The sequence below is a fragment of the Ostrea edulis genome, chromosome 6 (assembly GCF_947568905.1).
Source record: "Ostrea edulis chromosome 6, xbOstEdul1.1, whole genome shotgun sequence".
NCBI classification, from domain to species: Eukaryota; Metazoa; Mollusca; class Bivalvia; order Ostreida; family Ostreidae; genus Ostrea; species Ostrea edulis.
Window position 1 is genome coordinate 76,293,527 of NC_079169.1, and position 23,204 is coordinate 76,316,730.

The 23,204-nt window shown below is 36.6% G+C and overlaps 1 protein-coding gene across 1 annotated transcript; it reads left to right on the forward strand.

Annotated features, from left to right (window-relative positions):
• Positions 1–1,994: 1,994 nt before the first annotated feature.
• On the forward strand, positions 1,995–7,614 carry LOC125648355 (uncharacterized). The gene is made up of 4 exons (XM_048875368.2): positions 1,995–2,199; positions 3,278–3,320; positions 6,156–6,323; positions 7,291–7,614. Exons 1-4 carry the CDS (start codon positions 2,197–2,199, stop codon positions 7,539–7,541), a joined length of 465 nt encoding a protein of 154 aa, XP_048731325.1. The 5' UTR covers positions 1,995–2,196; the 3' UTR covers positions 7,542–7,614.
• Positions 7,615–23,204: the final 15,590 nt, after the last annotated feature.

Consider the following 23,204-nt stretch of genomic DNA (forward strand, 5'->3'; position numbering starts at 1 on the left):
GTAAGTGCTCTACCAAGCCCCTATCTTTGCTCTTCACGATAATATTAACAGTTGTGAAGGAGAAACTTCAAACGCACTGTGCGACTACATATGCCAGAAGTGGTGTTAATCAAATGTGGATTCTAAAAATTTCTAAAGAACTTTTAGTAAACTTGAAATCGCACAACTTTCCCCAAATCAATAACATCAAAACCTATGACTTTTCAACATTCTACACGACCATTCCTCACGATAAATTAAAGACTAGACTTTTTGACATGAACAGTTGCTTCTTCAACAAAAATGGGAAAAGGAAATATTCATATCTAGTGATCAGTTATCTAAAAACTTACTTTGTTAAACACTATCAGGTCTTCCAACTGTTGGAATTCCCATGGGCACGAATTGTGCTCCTTTATTAGCTGACCTGTTTCTATATTCATATGAAGCAGAATTTATTTTTTTAAAAACTTCTACGTGAGAAGAGAAAATCTCTTGCTGTCGCCTTCAATTCGACATTTAGATATATCCCGGTAAGCTCGAAATAAAAGACACCATAAAGTCGTTCACTTCTGTTTCATACTTAGATATTTATTGAAAGTAGGCATTAATGGCAAACTGACAACTCAACTGTATGACAAACGGGATTATTTCGGCGTCTCCATCGTCAACTTTCCATATTTATGTAGCACTATTCCATTATCACCTGCATATGGTGTTTATATCTCTCAACTGATTCGATACTCAAGAGCTTGTTCTGCATATAGTCAGTTTTAAATCGAGGCAAGCTACTGACAAACAAGTTGATGGTACAGGGGGTTCAATAGTCTCGATTGAAGTCAGCATTTCGCAAATTCTATGGTCGTTATAACGATCTAGTTCGTCAATACAATCTATCATTGGGTCAAATGCTATCTGACGTGTTTCATACCGATTGTTAGGCCGTTCTTGGCACACTGATTTTGACTACGGATAACGAACAGTGATCAATCTCATAACTCCTACAAGCAATACAAAATAGTTAGTTGGGCAAACACGGACCCCTGGACACACCAGAGGTGGGATCATGTGTCTAGGAGGAGTAAGCATCCCCTGTCGACAGGTCACACTCGCCGTGAGCCCTATATCCTGATCAGGTAAACGGAGTTATCCTCAGTCAAAATCAGTGTGCCAATAACGGCTTAACAATCGGTATGAAACACATCAGACAGTATTTGACCCAATGTTCTTAAAAACAAAATATTTCAAAAGTCTTAAGTTATAGATGAATAACCAATGCAAAGTGTCAAAATATTGAATCCAAGGGCAATAACTCTGTTTTTATTGATTTCTCTATCAAGTTTATTATGCAATAGATTTCCCTTATTTTTTACAGACATTTTGTATATTTTTGTGAAGAAACAGTTTCATGAAATTGTTATGAATGCTATTATATCGTCATAACCAGTTTTTATGAAATTTTGATAATGCTGTTTAAGGAAAATTGCAATTTTCTGACGCTGATATATGGTTCTGTTTATGCATGTCTGGCATCTTAAAAAGTGTAATGACCTATATATTTTATTTAATAATTTGTTAGTTTTAGCTCTAATAAATGTAAATAAATACACTTTTTAAACTTGTATCAGATAAAACTGCGAGTATGGAGTTACCTTTAACTCTTATACAAATGTGGTGCAAAATTGTTTTACCGCTAATAAACAAATTCCTAAAAAGATTTTATTTTCCCGATTTTTTAATGTGGTATCTTAACTTTATTATTCATTCTAATGCTTTAAAAATTCTGTTTCGTTTTTCCGTTTCGCGTTTTAGCTACATCCGATTTAAATAGCATGTAATTTTCTCTATATACTACATATTATCGATGGTCACACTTTCTAGGGGAGTTAATTTGATTTCAATTTTTTTATTTATTTATTTATTTTTTTAAGTTGATGTTATCACGAAACCGTTCATCATTCCGAACTAATAGTGATCAATAAGAATAATAACTGTTGGCCCCACACGTTTGCTATGCCTGTTTGATCTAGCCTGAAACATACAAATCAATCATGAAGCCCGTGTTATCACGAAATTGCACGCCATTTCCAAATGCGTATTTGATCTAGCCTGAAACATACAAATTTATCATAATTCACATCTGCAGGAATATGTTGTATAAAACAGTCACACGCTAACTAACGAAACTATTCTGGTGTATTGCCGCTCTGCATTAAAATGGTAAGTTGAGTTATAGCAGATGTTTTTCATTAAGAATACATAACTTGTATTGAGGTCGCTATATTATTATTCTACCACGCTTATTGCAAAAATCAAAGAAATGCCGCTGCCAATATTCTGCGATATACCTTCCTACGTAATAACTGATTGAGAAAATTGATACACATCTCGTTTGCACTTCATGTTTTGCTAATACAATAGTAAAGTCGATAACTGATGATTCAAATTTACAATCATGAAAATTAATCAATATAAAATGTAAAAGAAATTAACAATTGACTGACGAACATTTGTCATTCAATATAAATCAGTCGTTTGCATTCCGAGATCGATTCACATGTAAACAAACATGCACAGACGGGGTGACCTTCTTCCACGTGTGATTTTCTTGAACTATGTATTGAAAGCATCCGTCAACATCAAACTCAATTCTTTTTTTTAAAATTCAAAATGGACCTAGTATATCCTACCACCTCGTCAGCAAAAAAGCAAGAATAAAAAAACAACATGTAGGACTAGTCCGTTTCGGAAACTGCCATGACGTCATGGTGACCCAATTATAGTTGAATAGGTAAACCATCGTTTGAGTCTTTCTGGACCTTAGTAGAATAGAAATAAAGTTCTTGTTTTCGTGGATGATGCAAGATAAACTCCTCGGTCTCAAAATGTTGTTTGAAATATAGACGCCTCAGATATAAACGCCTCGGCTTTTATATTTCAAAACAACATTCTCGAAGTTTTTCTGCAACTTACACTACAACGCAATCTTTATTTCTTTAACAACCTATACTTTCTTACCAGCCAATGCAACTTAAATAGTTTTTTTTTTTTCAAACTACTAGTTTTGGAAAGTCTCTGAATTTTCAACATAAAGAAATACTAACAAAATTTTAAAGATTAATATTGTAATCCGTAGTTTTTGTCAGATACACTTCTACATTGACACGGTAGATATAGATTTAGAAGATTATGAATAATACTTTTGATACCTTACTCTGCAGTCAATAATTTACAGATTCAAGAGGAGTATTTTATGGTTTTGACATTTTGCTGAAATGAAATATGATTTTGATTTTAGGTGACATTTCGCATTGCAATTCTTGCCTTGGTGTTTGCAGTCGGTAAGTGTTTTTACAACATGTTTACAATTTATCAAATAAAAGCATCAAGCAAAATTGTTCAATTTTGCACATGATTTTTATCATACCCATAGCAGAAACGTTGGATTACACATTAATCAGATACATTGGGCATCCAGAATCATAGATTCATTAAAGTGACAAGCTAAGTATAATGTATATCAGTACACGTACAGTGAGGTTATGGTGCACTGTACTCGCACAAGCGGCGTTACCAAAAAACAAGTATCCTGAGAATATTGCATGGTAACACATAGTCCCCTACCTGAGGCAAAAACTCCTGTACCACAACAATATTCAAAGTTCATTATGAAGGTTATGGTAAAAGGGAAACTTGGGGAACCAGGATAGGAATGGTTGGAAATTAACTACAATTCAAGTAGAGACTAGACCAGGAAAAAAGACAAATTCAAAATTAGGTTTAGGTCTTTAACCAAGTCAATAAACTGTGATATATAGATGATCATGAATAATTTAGCTACATTGTTGTCTTACTATGCAAGAAGTTTTAATGAGTGTAGTACTCTTATCTACAGAAATATAAGAAACTTGGATGTAAATTAACAATTCATGCTATTTTTCTAAGTCCAAGGACCATAACTAAATGAAAAATCAACGGACCGAGACGAAATTTCAACTTGATCTGTAACTTGTTATGGCAAAGCAACATACCAAATATCAAATAAATATATAACAGAGAAAAAAGTGCGGACAACTGAACTGACGGACAGATGGACGGAGTGCAAACCTAAAGTCCCCTTCGACTTCGTCTGTAGGGGACTAAAATGATATGTTTAAAGTCACGTCGATATTTAGTGTGATTTGAAATCTAATCTTTTGTAACGTCTGCAGGTACCAGCCTTCATTTTCCAAACCAGAATTTCCAAAATGCTTAACTATTAGATTTAAACGTATGTAAATGTACTTTCAAACCAAAGAGTATGCGATTCAAGGAGAAATTTATATTGATAATGTAACACTTTAAATTAAACAATATTAGTTCTAGCTCAAGACCTGCATAGTAACTATATAGTTACCAGAGAAGTGGATCTTATCATGGCAAATGATTGAATAAATCAAATAATCGAACTATGCCTTGTCGGTCATCTTTGTTTAGAACTAGAGTGTAATACCTAGTCTAAAGTTACTAGAGAGACATCCAAAACATCACAATCAATCGTAGATTTAGCAATTCCCAATTCATATTTGATCCGGTGTTGAAAAGACCAAATCTTATATTAACCTCGTAGGCGTATGGAGGTGAGTCTAATGATTTATTTTTCAATCGCCTATGACAAAGTCTCAGTTGAGCTTTTCTTATCAAAATGCCCGTTGCCTGTCGTCATCGGCGTCATAAAGTTTTCACAATTTCATCTTCTCCAGAACCACTGGACAAATTTCAACCAAACTTGGTTGTGATTGGTTGTGCATTGTTTAACGTCACGCTAAAGAATTTTTCACTCATATGGAGATGTGACGTCTGTCAATATATAGGAAGAAAATATTTTAAAAGCCTATTCCCAAGAGCAGCTGAACCTAGATTAGTCATATCAATTTGCAAGCATCTTCAGGTAGTGCAGATTCGAGTTTGATCAAATCAATACCACAGGGGTAGATTTGGTCACAATTCGGATTCAAAGTTTTATAGGGGGGGGGGATTTAAGAATTTCAAACACAACAGGGCGAAGAGTAGTATTCAACCATCCCCGGTTAACTAGTAAGCAAATTCAAGATTGTTTGAACCATAGTCTTGGGCAGTAGTTTGGATCCACAGTAGGGATCAAAATTTTAGAACACGGAAATATGTACTAGCATCTAATAAGATCTCAAGAAACCACTGGCCATGATGCAAGCATTCCAATGTACTGCAGATTCATATTGAATTGATCAAACCATGTCCTCTGAAGGTGAGACTAAAAGACTAAATTAGGTATTCAAAGTTTTACACACACATACAAACTCGGGCGCGCGTGTGGAATTCGAAAAAAAATATTTTCAATAGTCACAGGTCCACACTAAATTATATTAATATTACCATTCCTAAGTTATGTGAATTTTCTTTGGGTTTTTTTCCCCTTTACATTATGTACTCTGGAGTTAGGAGGGGGACTAAAATGGATCAAATACTGTAGATTCCTTATTTTACTTGATATGGCGAAATGACTCATATACGTCAAATGGCGTGAACTTGAATTCGCGTGTAGTCTGTTAATCAAGAGGTCTTACATGTATTTTAACAACAGATAAATAAAAGCGAGCATCTTAATTTCGCGAATGATACCTCTCGCGAAATGACGCAATAATAAATCCCTTACGTATCTTTAGGAATCTACAGTATTACATAATGCATGAATAAAAACAAGTTTTAGAACGTCTTCTACGGAACAGGAAGACTCTGTTGATGATATCAATATTGATGCCTCATTATGATCTGTTGACGATATCAATATTGATGCCTCATTATGATCTATTGATGATATCAATATTGATGCCTCATTATGATCTGTTGATGATATCAATATTGATGCCTAATTATGATCTGGGGATTCAGATTCATTTCAGTCTTGGTCCTGTGGGGCTATAGTGGGGTCATGATTTGGGATTTTAAAAAAATGTGGGAATAAAGAGGGCAAAAACGTCTTTTAGAAATGAACAGCAGAGTCAGTATGACTCAGTCGAGCATTGTAACCCATGGACTAGTTTACGATAAACGATACCATATGTGCTAAGCTATAATCTTCTGCAATATGTGTCAATTTCTTGAAAGTTGACAGCTACTGGATTTCAATATATTACTTCCTGCATATATTTTCACAGATCATGCCCTTGGGGCAAAGTACAGGATTTTTGCACCAAGGCTTTTTAAAGTCACATGGGAGCAAGCCAGACGAAATTGCCAAAATATTGGAATTGGATGGGACCTTGTGAAGATTCAGAGCAGGTCTGAGGACCTGCTGGTTAAAGACATGCTCAAGTGCGAGAGAGGTTCGTGTGTACCTGTTAAAAATGTAATGTACCTGTTATATATATATATCCAAAATTGAAATAGATTCTCAGTAATCGGATACTAATATTAAAAATATATGAAAAGAAAACACAGAAATCCTCCGTAAAGCTTTAGCGCTTAAATACATTTTTGTAAAGCTTCTGAAGATATAATGAAAGCGCTAAAGCTTTACGGAGAATTTCTGTGTTTTCTTTTCATATTTATATATATATATATATATATATATATATATATATATATATATATTGATTGATTGTAATTCCATTTTCACTGTTGGACTCTGAAATCAATTTCTTTACTTCTGCCTTATAATTAAGAAGTATTAAATGTCATTATCAATACATGAGGCCCAATTTTCCCTCTGATATGATAAAATATCGATTCTAGTGTAACTGTTTTGTAATGGGGCCTTAGGGGCTGGGCAGAAACTGCCCAAAATTAGGGTGGGGCCAAAATGATCAGCTATTAAATGTGTGAACAACAGAAATTTTTAACTTCTTTTTGATAACGATCATTCTAATTCTTTTCAAATTTGGTATAAAGGATCCTTGGAACAAGGGGGACATAAATTGTAAATTTCAGAATTCCTACACCCCTGGGGCCTTAGGGGCGGGGCAAAAAACTGTCCAAAATTGACCAATTTTGAAAAATATTCTTATCAAGAACCACACATGTTTAAGAAAAACTAAATGCATAGTGATGTAGAGAAGGAAGGTCTCTACCACAATTGTAAATTTCATGATCCCCGGGATAAGGGTTCTGACCCCACGGTGGGGTCAAACTTACTATATATTGTTTATATGTAAAACACTTAAAACCATCTTCTTTAGTGTTATTGATACTATATGGATATGTAGTCTAGCATAAATGTATTCTTACATCACATCGTTATCAACCGTGCGTATGGGTGACTTTGCATGTTATCTTGTACCGGTATACTTTTAGCATTAGGAAATAACCAGGGTTGGTTCATAGGAGGAATAAGCAAAAATGGAAAATGGACTTACGCGGATGGATCCCGTATGACATACACGGCCTTTGGAAGAAGAGATAGGCAGCAATCCTTTGTAACCAAGTCCAGACAGGGGACGGTCATCAACTACGCCGCCATATTTCATTCCGACTTAGCGTGGGATTACCTCACAACGCACGATCGGAACTCAATGGGATATGTTTGTGAAGCTCAATATTGTTAATTACAATTAAAACAATGCATTGACGCAAATTGTTAAGAAACCTTACGGTAAATAAAAATATATACATTTCCAATGTTTTCGGTTTTTAATATCTAGATGCTGTCATAAGACAATATTACCACACGCAAGGGTTTACTTTTTTAGTGCTTTGTTACGTCACGTTTTGTCGCCTTGGCACATTCGGTCGCCCGGCGACGATACGTGGTCGCCGACGACCATTCGTGCGGCACGTTTCGTCGCCAGCGACCAAACATGCCGCACGTATCGTCGCCCGGCGGCCGAATGTGCCGTGAGGGTGGACACGAATGGTCGTCAATTTTAGGCCATACCCGAGCACGAATGGTCGCCACCCAACCCCTGTCCCAAACCCCAACTTTGCTTTTGTTTTGCAAAAAGGGTGTGTGTTCATGTGTATATGTGTTCGTTCGTGCGTGTCTGTGTGTATTTGAGTGATGGTGTGAGTGTGTGCGTACGTGTATGTGTATATGCGTATATGTGCATGTGTGTATATAATTATGTATGCGTGCGTATGTGTGTTTGTGCATTCGTGCGTAATAAAGTTTGTTTTGCATTACACACGCACATACGTACACACATTTGTGACACAAGTCAAGTACGATACAAAGCCAACAAACAAAAAATCTGGGCTTTTCTGGATGAAAATTGATAGGAATATATTTTGCAAACACACGAGTTGCAACATTTTAGCAACACAATAATCTTACATACCATCCTTATGGCACGCTGTTTTTACATTTATTCCTCTTCGAAGATATCTCATAAACCTTATAAGACATCTTATTAAAGACACAAAATATCTTAATAAATTGGAGAAGAAGGTGGAGGAGGATTAAAAGGGAGAAAGAGAAGGAAGGGGAATAGGTGCTGGAAAAGGAGGAGGAGGAGAAAAGCAAAGTTGGGGTTTTGGAGTTGGGGCTTGGGTGGCGACTATTCATACTCGGGTATGACCTAAAATTGGCGACCAATCGTGTCCACCCTCACGGCACGTTCTGTCTCCCGGCGACGATACGTGCGGCACGAATGGTCGCCGGCGACCAAACGTGCCAAAACGACCAAACATGTCGTAACAGTGCTTGTCTGCAAAATCATTTTTTTTTCGTCGAGAAGCAGGTATCGGGTTTATCTGAACTATTGTCAAAAGTACCTTTATGACTATGAAGTCAATATCCAATAAAAAAAATTCTCAGGACTGGCATTTTCCTGCTATGCCTAATTCTGTTTATAGATGGTTTATTATCCAAACTCTATGTAAAATATGAGCAATCAGACCGATTTTGAGTATCATGTAGAACATTTATGACAAATCTTTCCTTGGAAACTATAATATATCTGAAGAGGAAAACACTTAAATGTTTTGCATGAAAATTGCAAAACTTCCCTCTATGGAGGTACAAGTAGTCCATGAAGATTGAAAGAAGGTCTTAAATTCAAAATTGAGAATTTTAAAAAAAAACAAACAGGCATTTTGAGGCCAAATATTTACTAGCAAGGATAAAATATATGTTTGAAAATATGTTTCAATGAGTTTCATGTGTGAAAATTAACATATAAAAACTTCATTATTGGCTAAGTCGATATGGCAGCGCTCTGATTGATTGAATATATGGCATTTAAATATACATGTATGAAACATTTTTGGGCAGATTTACTGAAATTAGACAGTCCATTTCATTGTAGCAATTAAATGGAATCTTTAATGAAATCTTTCTCTAAATGAAAGCTAATCGAACTTTCTTGGAAAAACTTCGTGTAAATTTTTATTTTATCAAATTAAATCACGTATAGATCTGCTTTTGATCACCCATTTATTGCCTCTCCCAAGAACGGAACACTTCAGTCATGAAGTTACGAAAGATCGATAAATAACGGAATAAATTTTGAACAGCCATTTTGTCGTTTGAGTACAAGAATGCAACAACGAAGGGATGGATAATGTTTTCTGTGACTCTCCGTCTCTATCTCCAACGAAAGCTATTTTTTTTATGAATGCGATAAATATACTGGTAATCATTTCAGTCTTATGCTTGTCCTGAATCCCTTAAATCTTATTCTATACAGAAGCGGCATTTTTACACTAGATAAATCTTTAGATCTGTCAAAGTGTCTCTCCGTCAAATGGTGTTGTATCATATTAACAAATTAGATGTATCAAAGACTAGACATTTTAACATCATAGACTTTGCTTCTTCAACAAAAATGGAAAACGGAAATTTTCACATCTAGTGATCAGTCATCCAAAAATTACTTCTCTGATTCCACGCATTTGTACTCTGAAGTGTTGAAATTAAGATATCTTCGTAGTCTTTGGTGATCAGGTTTTCCAACAGTCTATCGGAATTCCCATGGACACAAATTGTACTCCTTTGTAAGCTGACCTGTTTTTATATTCTTATGAAGCAGAATTTATTCAAAACCTGTGTGAGAAGTAAAAAATATCTTGCTGTGGCCTTCCATACGACATTTAGATATATTGACGACGTTTTATCTACAAAGAATATATATCGATTCAATACCTGTATATCCCTGTCAACTCAAAATAAAAGACACCCCATATTCGTCCACTTCTACTTCAGACTTGAAAATAGATATTGACGGCAAACTAACAACTCAAATTTATGATGGTACTATATTTCGTTAAACCTTTATAAAGACAAACGCTGGGGACAACGCCCACCCTGCTTCTCAAAAGTGACAACGTCAATGCAATAAAACGACGTCATTGCTCAAATATAGTTATTGTCTTTGATTACCTGTAAAATATTAACGACACTGAATATATCTTTGATATTTTTAGGGAATGGTGTCTATGGTTTATACATTCATCAAAAAATAATTTTCGAAAAATAAATCACATAAGGGGGGTTTTTGCTTGGAACGGCTCAATTATGTACGTTCCAAGCAAACCCCCCCCCCCCCCCTTATGTCAATCCACCGTATTTTTACGTCACAATGAAAATATGCGACGTAATTTTATTCGGGAGAAAAGAAAACACGTGACAAAAAATGATAACATATAAACGCTAACCAAGATGCAACACAGTGGATATTTTTAAAATCAAAGTGATCAATGCAATTTAAGGTACTGAAAATTCACCTTCCCAATCTTTGTGGAAATGGTTTTATTCAAATACACATGTACCTGTAAATAGGCTTTCATGCATTGAGAAATTTCAGAAAATTAATATTTTGTGTACGCGGTTAATCAATTTCCGTGATATCGGCTGCCATACAATGTTAAAGTAGCGCATCGTCATAACATTGTACTTGTCTTTGCTTGTAAACGAATTTGTGGAATTTAAAATCTAAATGATATATACTGGAATAAAACACTAAGTGCGATATTCATTTCCAATGCAGGTGAGTCTGAAGGTAGTACTATATTTATGATAAATGGGATGATTTCAGCTTCACCATCGTCAACTTCAAATATTTATGTAGCAATATTCCACTATCACCTGCATATGGTGTTTATATATCTCTCAACTGATTCGATACGCAAGAACTTGTTCTGCGTATGATCAGTTTTCAAATCGAGACAGACTACAAACAAATCAGTTCTTGATGCATGGGTTTCAATAGTCTCGTTTAAAGTCAGCATTTCGCAAATTCTATAGTCGTTATCACGATTTAGTTTGCCAATACAACCTATTATTAGGTCAAATTCTGTCTGACGTGTTTCATACCGATTATTAGGCCGTTCTTGGTAGTCTGATTTTGACTTCGGATAACTCGGTTTACCTGATCAAGATATAGGGTTCACAGCGGGTGTGACCGGTCGACAGGGGATGCTTACTCCTCCTAGGCACCTGATCCCACCTTTGGTATATCCATGGGTCTGTGTTTGCCCAACTTTCTATTTTGTATTGTTTATGGGAGTTATGAGATTGATGACTGTTCGTTATCTTCACCTTTCATCCAATGAATCCATTTTGGCTTTAATATGAGAGGTCCAGTTTGACCAACTTGGCTGGGCATGATTCCAGTAGACCACCTTTTTAGTTCGTTCATCGTCAATATATGATTCCAAAGGCGTATCATGTTTAGGAGATGTGGACAGAACAAGTTCTCCTTGACCGCTAGGTTATCGGTGTGAAACGATGAACACCGACTAAATATTGTAGTGCTGTTTTAGACCTTTTCCACTCAGTGATAATTTATATAACTCCATACTCCACTACAATAATCTAGAACTCGTGCGACACAGTTATGGTAAAAAAAATCATATGTTTTAAATCCAACGTCTGTAAATTCAAAAATACATTCTAATTTTTATAATTACAGATCCCAATGCACGTCCTCCGGATTTTACAAGATTTTCAGCATTCCTTTTAAAGTAAATTTTTTCATTAAATATTACTCCAAGATATTTATAGGATGTTTCATATTCCAAATGTTTTTCCCCTAGATTAAATGTATAGTTACTTCTTTTCGTTTGTTTTCTGATTGAAATTTGTCCATTGTCTGTCCCGTGGGGATCCAGGTTAGAATATGTCCTCAGTTCCCCTTGCTTGTCGTAGAAGGCGACTAAATGGGGTGGTCCTTCGGATGAGACCGCAAAAAGCGAGGCCACGTGTCACAGCAGGTACGGCACGATAAAGATCCCTCCCTGCTCAGAGGCTATAAGCGCCGAGTATTGGCCGAAATTTAGCAGCCCTTCACCGGAAATGGTGACGTCTCTATATGAGTGAAATATTCTCGAGAAGGACGTTAAACAATATTCAATCAATCAATCCATTGTCTGTCGCCGTCGTCGTAAACTTTTTCCTTTTCTTCTTCTCCAGAACCACTGGACCAATTTCCACCAAACTTGGCACAAAGCATTCTTGGGTGCCTACGTTTATTCAAATGAAGGACCATGCCCCCTTCAAAGGGGAAATAATCACAAAAATGTCAAAATAGGTGGGATCTTCTCAAGAACCACTAAGCCAGAAAAACTTAAATTTACATGAAACCTTTCTAATATAGTTATACCCCGGGGTATGTTGGGGCCCAATCTAATTAGATGTTACATCCGCTCACATACTCGCTACACAAACATCTAACAACATCCCATAGAGGGTCACGTCAGAGGTCAATTTGCAACAGCCAATCAAATTTTCCGCTTCATATCGATAGGGTATTATCCCACAATTCCATGCATTGTTTACGTAAGGAGGAGAAAAAATGGCGGCACCCACGATCGTGACTTGTTTATCGCGTATTTTTGTTTAAATTTTAAACTATGCCGACATCGGGGGATCTTTTCAGGTGTACTTCAACAAAGAAGACATTTAAGTATCTGTTCTTGTTCATTTTTCAAAGCCTCGAGATCAAATATCTTCAAAGTGGTTTTAATCGCTTCCATTTCTTCATCGGTCGCCATCTTTAATAAGTAACCAAATACATTATATGATGAGGATCCTCATTGGATGCCGATGACACTTTCGCCTTTGTAGCGATAGGTTAATTTTTCATGCAAATGACCTCTGACGTGACCCTCAATTGGATGTTGTTACATGTTTGTGTAGCGAGTATGTGAGCGGACCCAACATCTAATTTTGATTAGATTGGTTGCAGTCACAAAAGGGGATCAAATTTACACATGCGAATATATAAAGAAAATATTTTAAAACCTTTTTCTGAAGAACCACTTGGCAAGAAGAGTGGATATTTACGTGAAAGCTTCTCGATATAGAGTAGATTCAAATTTGTTCAAATCATGGTCCCAGGGGGTAGGGTGTAGCCACAATAGGGAATCAGTTTTACATGCTGATACATAGGAAAATCTTCTCCAGAACCACTAGACCAATGTCAATCAAACTTGCAAAATAATCATCCTTGGGTGAAGGGGATACATATTTGTTCAAATGAAGGGTCACGCTTCCTTCCACTGGGAGATAATCACAAAAATGTAGAAACGGTGTGGTCATTTAAAAATCTTCTCAAGAACCACTAGGCCAGAAAAGCTGAAATTTACATGAAAGCTTCGTGACAAAATGGAGATTCAAGTCTGTAAAAATCATGACCCCTGGGGCCACAATAGTGGATCAAAGTTTTACAAGCGAATGTACAAATAGGGAACCAAACTTGGCACAAAGCATCCTTGGGTGAAATTTGGGCTATTGGTAATTTGCAAAACGGAACGAAGCCGGTTGTGGGGTACCTTAAGGGGGAGTCAACAGTAAAAAGTATAGGGTTGTAAAATAAAATTCCGGGCTTTAAAGTTCTAGTTATATACATAATTGTGTCCACTCATGCGTGTTAAACTTATACGGTACCAATTGTGATGCACCAGATGCGCATTTCGACAAATAATGTTTCTTCAGTGATGCTCAACCGAAATGTTTGAAATCCGAAATAAACTTGCTAGAGCTATTTTAGAGAAAAACAGAGTGCCAAAAAGTAAAAAGTGGAGTCAAATTCACCTAAGGATAAGGGCTATGCATGAGGGAGATAATCCTTAATTTTGAAATGAATTTCTAAATTTTATCACAGCAATTAAATATACATCAAAAGGTTTTAAAATATTTTCTTTTCTTGTGTCTATGAAAAGTATAGGGTTTTGTTATAAAATACCGGGCTTTAAAGTTTTAGTTTTTATATACAATTTTGCCCAATTATGTGAGCTTTTCTTCTGCTTTGATATCTGTAGTTACGTTATAAACTATAATGTTTAATTTTCTATATGCATTTATTACTGATATAAAATGCACATTTTCTGCGCTGGTTCCGTTCTGCAAAATACTAATATCCCTGTGGATATGAGAATTTAACGGAACGGAACGAAACACATGCAAATAGTATCTTTTATCTACATAAAAGATTTCGTCACACATCATAGATTTTTTCTTATGAAAGGCCATACCCGTCTACAAAGGTATATGAGATGTAATGAATTTATAATCGTTACCTTTGAAAAAAAAATTCTGAACCTTGATAGTTTTGCTCAAGCTTGTTTATTGATAGGAACGGGTGCTCAGGTGAGCGATGTGGCCCATAGGCCTCTTCTTTACTAAAGTGAACAACTTTTGATCTGTACGAGTTTTGGGGGTTTTTTTGGAGGCGCCATTTCTGACACCAAGAGTCAATAGTATCCAGTGTGTCCTGTAGATCAATCTCAGTTGGAGATATTAAAGCAGTCATCTGCATATATCAAAATACTCAAATTATAGTCGTCGATTTGGACTCCTTTGTTGAGGACTTTTACCTGAAAAGCAAGATTGTTTATATAGAGCGCGAATAAAGTGGGGGATAAATTGTCGCCCTGCCTCACTCCTGCATTGCAACCGAACCAGTCCATGTATCCCTCACATAAACATACACATCATTGTGTGTATTTGTATGACGATTTGACTGCATGAGAGAAAATACCACCAGTTTCACAGCTTAAATCCCTGTATTCTAGCGACTCTTTGTATACCGAATCAAATGGGTTTTTTTAATTAAGTCAATAAATGTAACACGTAGGATTCATATTCTGGGTCACAATGTTTAATGTAAACACATATACACTCTATATACATAACTTATTTGGAGATTCTAACATCCATCACCCAGCTCTGGGAACCAACAATACGGACAAAACAATCACTAGGCCAATCAACCCTGCGTGGACTGCACCCAATCAAAGAACGCTAGGGTCATGGTCAAAACAATCACTAGGCCAATCAACCCTGCGTGGACTGCACCCAATCAAAGAACGCTAGGGTCATGGACAAAACAATAACTAGGCCAATCAACCCTGCTTGGACTGCACCCAATCAAGAAACGCTAGGGTCATGGACAAAACAATCACTAGGCCAATCAACCCAGCGTGGACTGCACCCAATCAAAGAACGCTAGGGTCATGGACAAAACAATCACTAGGCCAATCAACCCTGCGTGGACTGCACCCAATCAAAGAACGCTAGGGTCATGGACAAAACAATAACTAGGCCAATCAACCCTGCTTGGACTGCACCCAATCAAGAAACGCTAGGGTCATGGACAAAACAATCACTAGGCCAATCAACCCAGCGTGGACTGCACCCAATCAAAGAACGCTAGGGTCATGGTCAAAACAATCACTAGGCCAATCAACCCTGCATGGACTGCACCCAATCAAAGAACGCTAGGGTCATGATACAACAAAGTATGAACACACTAAACACGTTATTCTTTAGGAACAAGAAACATACTGGCAAAACTTCATTTTAAGACTTCACTCGCGTACAAACATAACCCCATTCTGAAAAAAGGCCAAGTGAACACTTCTAAACAGATGTAAAACAAACATCTAGGAAGAATTGTTTTAGCACACTAAAACTGCTGTCTCCCTTCCATTTTCCATAGTTTTTGAAAAATATTTTTAGGGGTCATCTTTAAAGTGGAAAATTAAGATTTACGGTACAAAACAGTCACCTTTATGTATATGTGCTTCAAACAAGGGACAGTGTTGTGAACATATGATAGTAAATTAAACTTACTAACATACTAATTATGAAAGGCCTATGTAAAAAGACAAAAACAAAATTAACGTTCGGACAACAAAAGCGCCGCAAAACTCTATTATCAAAAATGGCACGCGACACACTGTCTTATCATGGTATGCCCACATATCAAATATCAAAGGCCTGTGTCAAAAGACAAAAAAAATTGTGGTCCGTGCAAACTTTGTTTGAGAAACGGAAGAAGAAAAAGAATATGTCTCCCTTCTAGGAAGGGTGGGGGTATAATTAAGACTCCTTTATGCAAAATCACTAGGTCAATTATTTCCACAATACAAAACGCGTCCAGCTCACAAGACAAGGCAGACCTAATTACCAAAACATTCTGGCAAGCTAATTCAAACACTAACCTTGATCCAGCACATACACCAGCCAGAGGCGGCTTCATGCACAAACTTAAAGACACGGGTCACAACACCGGAACACTCGATGTACTGTTTACACTGCACAAAATCAAGCAAGCTCTCATACACAACGAAAACACTACACCTGGAGAGTACAGAATTACATACCTCAAGCTTAAACACCTCCCTCCAATCTCGTGGGGATCAGGGTTAGAATAGGTCCTCAGTACCCCTTACTCGTTGTAAGGGGCAACTAAATAGGGCGGTCCTTCAGATGAGACCGCAAAAAGCGAGACCACGTGTCATAGCAGATGTGGTACGATAAAGATCCCTGTTCAAAGGCCGTAAGCGCCGAACATGGGCCTAAATTTTACCATTCACCGGCGATGGTGACCTCCCAATATGAGTGAAAGATTCTCCAAAGCCTTTGATTTTGTCTGGCATGATGGAGTAATATACAAGCTTCGTCACCAGTTCCATTTCACTGGCAATACACACTGCATGTCTTTCCTTACAGGAAGGAAAATAAAGGTCACTGTAAATCAGTTACTTTCATAAAACACTCTTCAATCTCACGATCAATGATTTATCATCCACAATTCACCACAACGACCATACCAAGTAGACGATCCCTCTCGGTTTGCAAATGACTTAAAAATCCTCCACACTCCCATCAAAACCACCAACACTAGGTTGTAAACACCCTGGACTCAATTTCTGATCCATCCAATGGGGTTTTAAGCTGTCACAAACAAACAATGTTGCAAACCTCGTTGGCATTTCTAGTCAAGTGCATGCAAAATACAAATCCCAGCTAAAACTCTACTTTAGAAACCATTCCATTCAGGTAGAATCACAGGCTACTTTTCTGGGAGTCCTTTTCGATTAACACATTACATTCAAAGCTCACATCGAAAAACTCAAAACCAAATGTTCATCACGTAACCCCTTTTATAAATGTTCATAAGTGCGTTCGAGATCGACGTTCCCATTGTTCTCGTGCTCAGTTCTTAGAGTCACAGGTGTTCAAAATTGTATCAATAAAGTCAATAGAATTCAGTCGATTTACCAAGTCATGAGCTATAGTGTTATACTTTATGAACTCCTGTGTTAGAGTCGCTAATGACTAGAACATGTGCGCACGAACGTGTTCTTCGACCACACTACTTACAGAGGTGGTGTGAGTTATTGCACCTCGAACCCGTTCTCGTGATGTGTACTCGGCGTTCGGAATCGGCAGGTATTAACTATACTACATTTTAACACCAAAAACATAACACTAACATACATTGCCTGACAGCCAGCCGTGATTGCTGGACGCCCGTAATTTATTGTTTTCTAAATACACAATTCGCAGAAAAACAAGGCGTTTTCCCATGTACAAAAATTAAGATAACCTTCCAACTCCATATACAAAATATGAGCAATACATTAATATCAATACTTTTAAATATACCTCAAATCCCCTCTATATAGCATCAGGGCCGGCCAGGAAAAAACTAGAAATAAAACGATGAAAATCGCAAAAAACTCTAGAAAACCTGTGTCCGTTGCCAAGTGCCGCTGGATGCAGGGGGTTGTGAACGGACCTCACAACTTATTTGTAAATGTTTAACCTTTGCATGGCATGGATGAAAACATAAGATTTAATTATCCATTAAGTTTCGTCTATCTCGTGACGAACGGCGGCTAGAAGTGAATACCTGAATTGCAGCTCGAAAACCTCTTTTTCTAACTCACATTCTATTGGCTAATAATGGATCATTCCATTCTACCTGTACAATATACTGTACCGTCAATACAACATTTTCCCGCTATTACTAACGAAACGCGGGAAAATATAAGAATTTGTACTCGAGCAAAGAATGGCGGTCTCGAACGCACTCCATGCAAAATTCTTAACCTTACGCGGTTTTCTTGCAGACACAAAGTTTGCTTATTAGATTACCTCTTGACTATGGTTGACTATGGTTGCCAGGTTTACAACTCTGGTTGAAAGTCTTGACGGCAAACAAAGAACCCATTGAGGCTCAGAAAAGATCACAGTCCTCTTGGAATCAGGAGATCTCCTCTGACAAAAGAAACCCTACAAGCACACTACTGCAAGCACTTCATACTTACACATATACTAAAAACAAAGCCAACAGACGGTGGAAAGAGCGGAAAAAAATAATGGGCCACCTGCCAAACAATTACTGCCAATGGATCCATTATGGATACCCCCAGTCTGTACCAATATTGGCAGTTCAATCACTAAAAAACAGTAACCCAATACATATTAAAGCAATTGCACTGCAACACATAGACATTCCACTATCAAGGGCAGTGGTGGATTTAAGGGGGTGGGGGGGAGCAGCCGGCGCCCTAAAATTAAACGATAAAAGAAGCAATAATTTCTTCCACTCCAGGAGAAATAAATGACAAAATCTTTTGGTTTCTTGAATTACTTTATTGGGAGAACTTAATTTTTTCTACAAACTTAAATTTGCGTCATTTTATTAATTTCACCTTATTAAAAAATGATAGAAAATGGTACAAATGACTAAATAGGAGACATGTTTCAAGCCATATAAAAATCTGTAAAATCCAGAGCCCAGACCACCCCCCTCCCTGCCTCTTAAAATGCCCCCCCCCCCCCGTGACCGCAATTTCTGGATCCGCCCCTGAAGGGTTCCAAAAAACTACACTGGTAGGGGCAAAGAACCCATCACAGGCAAACCTAGTGCAGAATGACCCCCAACAGGCAAGTATAGATGCATCATGGACAATATCTCAATTGCTGCACTTTAACACATTCACAATAAGGGAGATCGGAGAACGGTAATTCTCAGTGATTCCTGTAGAACACTTCAACATTCCAAAGTAACAGAACATTTCAAACATTACAAAGTAACAGAACACTTCAAACATTACAAAGTAACAGAACACTTCAAACATTACAAAGTAACAGAACACTTCAAACATCCCAAAGTAACAGAACACTTCAAACATCCCAAAGTAACAGAACACTTCAAACATTACAAAGTAACAGAACACTTCAAACATTACAAAGTAACAGAACACTTCAAACATCCCAAAGTAACAGAACACTTCAAACATTACAAAGTAACAGAACACTTCAAGCATTACAAAGTAACAGAACACTTCAAACATCCCAAAGTAACAGAACACTTCAAACATCCCAAAGTAGTAGGCCTGCTACTCATCACTATCCTCACTCTCTTGCACAAATCCTCACAATCCAATCAATACATCCATTTTCAATGGAGTCCTTCACATGACGGCATTCAAGGCAACAAGAGTAATTTGATTACCATTATCATAATCAGATTACCCAATATTGCTACATGACGTTTTGTGAGAAACTTTTGCTTAGGACTAATATTTCTATATAATTATCACCGTAAATTCCTAATTATATCTTTTAAGGGCGTATGATGCTCAGATAAAAGTAATCAGATTTTTCTGAAAATCATTTTATCATAAAAGGAGGTCTCTCCTATTTGAAAAATGACAATTTTTATATATGTTAATGAGTTCGTTTCCATGGAAACAACCCCTGAACCTAACAATGTTGAAAAAACACAAAAGGCTAAAATTTAGCAGTTGTAGATCCAAAAATATGGACAACAAACAAACAGGTTGTAATATGACTATATTTAATGGCCACCATACAAACAATCTACATGCAGACACTATGATGTGAAAATATTTTCCACGTAACGCAAAAACAAATTACCCAAAATTCAGTCCGAATTTCCTCAGCGCCTCTAAAAAATATCTTTTTATCTAGGAAAATGGTCAAAAACATTTACGGAATGTAACTAGATTCTAATTATTTTACTATGATTTAAAGATGGCATCTATAGCTACAGGACTAACCAAAAATATTGGCATGTTAAGGATAAAAAGATATGATGAACTGAAGGTTATCTGAGGTCATTGAAAATTGCTACAAACAAATCGGACTGATTTTTTCTTTCTTTCTCTAAAACACATTTTTTTTAAACATCAAACACAGCGTTTAAATATCATACTCTTAAAAGTGATTAATTTTTTTTTTTAATATTCTAGGTGGTATGAAAACGAACTCAACTGGAAACAAAACAGTCTGAATTTTCTCTGTCTTTTTTTTCCCTTTTCTATTTTGAGCACCGACCAACCTAAATGTTCTGATCTCATTAAAACTTTTAATACTTTATATTTGATTTGATATTGTTAACGTCCCACTCGAGAATGTTTCACTTATATGGAGACGTCACCATTGCCGGTGAACGACTGCAAAATTTAGGGAGGGGATCTTTATCGTGCCACACTTGTCGTGACACGGGACCTCAGTTTTTGCGGTCTCATCCGAAGGACGGCCCCATTTAGTCGCCTCGTACGACAATCAAGGGGTCAAGGGGTACTGGGGACCTATTCTAACCCGGATCCCCACGTGATTTAATACTTTAGAGAATCTTTAATCACAATAATCAAATGTTTGGCTCGAATTGTTTTGAAAACAGTTTTATTTTGCTTTGAAAAAATTATTCAAACAATCAACAATCTGATATTGATACAGTAATTGCGCCTCAATAATCTAAGATAGTCTTGTGCCATTAGTTGTAATTGAATCAGTGTACATGTAATTCATTATAGTAAAAGTGTAAACTGTGAAAAATACTAATAAAATTGACATGAATCAATGGATGATTGGCACATTCTAATTAGATCATTAATGATTTTTAAAACTCATGTAAGGAAATTACGTAACACACATAATTGTGTACCTCTCTAAACTGCAAATATTATTTTAGATGCATTTGTAAATTATTTGATTACTATTGATTCTAACTATTCTAAAGTTTCAACTGATATTCTGGAGAAACCAAAAATGTTTCGAAAATGGAGAGGTGTAACAAAATGGGCGCATAGGGTCTATCTTTCATCTCAAAGATGACATCACAATATTTTGCAAGAAGAACTCCAAAAACAAATTTGTAGCATTAATTATGAGTTATCTATAGCTGCAGTGCTTTAAAATTGAAGTCATTTTGACGTTTTAGCCCTTTATAAAATGTTTGTCTGGAGGACAATATATTAAACTGGTACCCTTATGATTGGTGGCTACACACAAACATAAGAGATGCGAAGTCAACAGGGTACCAGTTTAGGCAACTATTTTGTAGTTACTATCGTATCCAATGTGTTTGTAAACATTCTGAGGAACTTTTTGTGATTTTCTAGTTATGATCTTTACTTTCGCCACCGTTTTGGAACATACAAAATTTTACCAATATCTTAGACCCTATGCCTTTAAACATTCTCAGAAAACTTTCAATGAAAGTTGAAGAAAACGAACAGTGATCAATCTCATAACTCCTATAAGGAATACAAAATAAAGAGTTGGGGAAACATGGATCCCTTGACACACCAGAGGTGGGATCAGATGCCTAGGAGAAGGGGGGGGGGGTAGGGGTAGTGCTTCATCTCCTCTAGATCCCCATTTTTATTATTTTAAAAATTTACACAAGAATTATAATCAAATGTTTGGTTTGGTTTTCTTTCTACGCAATCTGTGGAGGGGGTGGGATTGGGTCTATTTAAATATGGAACAAATATGCCTGTTTCAAAGCAGAGGACACAGAGGCAGTCTAGAACACGCGTTCAAGCCCCCACCCCACCCTCCCCGATCTGCAAATGAAAATTAGATGGGGTAAAATACATGTACTATGTTTGATTTAAAGCATATAATCATTATTCAGGGCCGTAAATTACATGGAGGCGGAGGAGGCAGCTGCCTCCTCCAACTTTTGAGCCAAAAAAAATTAAAATTTAAAGTTCATTAGAATTTATGTTGTTTCCAATAACTAAGAACATGATACCTCCCTTAAAAAGCATTCCAAATCTTTCTTTTAGAATGAGTTAGTCAAGTAGCATCTTAGAAGGCCCTAGAATCAAGGATTTTGCACGAAACGTGTTCAGTGTGCACAAAATGTGCTCAGCGTCTGGGGGCCTGGGCGGCCCCCAGACCCCCGCCTAATTTCCTGCCTCCTCCAAATTGAAGGTTAATTTACGGCCCTGTTATTTGATGAGAGCAGCTACAGGATGATAAAGTAAGTTTTGGTTTCGCTTATTCCGCATTTCCTCCATTTTATGACATAGGTGTTTTGATACGTATCGGCCGATCTAAGTTCAAATCCAAACATCCAACAATATATAATTTTGATTCAAATAAGCAATTAAACTTGCATACATTTCAATTATTTTTGTAAAAAAAATTCATGCATGCACACCTCATTTGGAGTCATTTTCTCCGATGAGTAAATCGATCGGTAATTAAATTCCGTCATGCATATGCAGAAATCAGCGCTAAATAATTTGTAGCCTGCTTTGTATTTCTCTACTTATTATGGTACATAAGGTTACATCATCATGTATCATAAATGAACCAATGAATTGCATTAAATAATTCACAAGACGCAGACTGTATATACATGTACAGGTAGAGGTATATACGCGAGCGGTACCACATGTACCTATGTGCCGACAAAATGTTTAGTCCTAGGGTAAATATATTTTTCGATTATTTTTATTATCTACGAAATCTCGGAATATAATACAAAATATTTATTATTATTCTGGCATGATAAAAATTTTGCAGAATTTTTATGCCCAAGTTTATTGTCGTTCAATTTGGCTATTTGTACTTTTAAAATTGTGCAGAGATTCTGAGACGTTAAACAAAATACAATCAATCGATTTGTTACCCGATTCCCCTTTTTTCTTCAACAACTGTACTAGGAACGTTAAAAATGGGTTCCGGGTACTAAGACTGCGTATTATTGGCA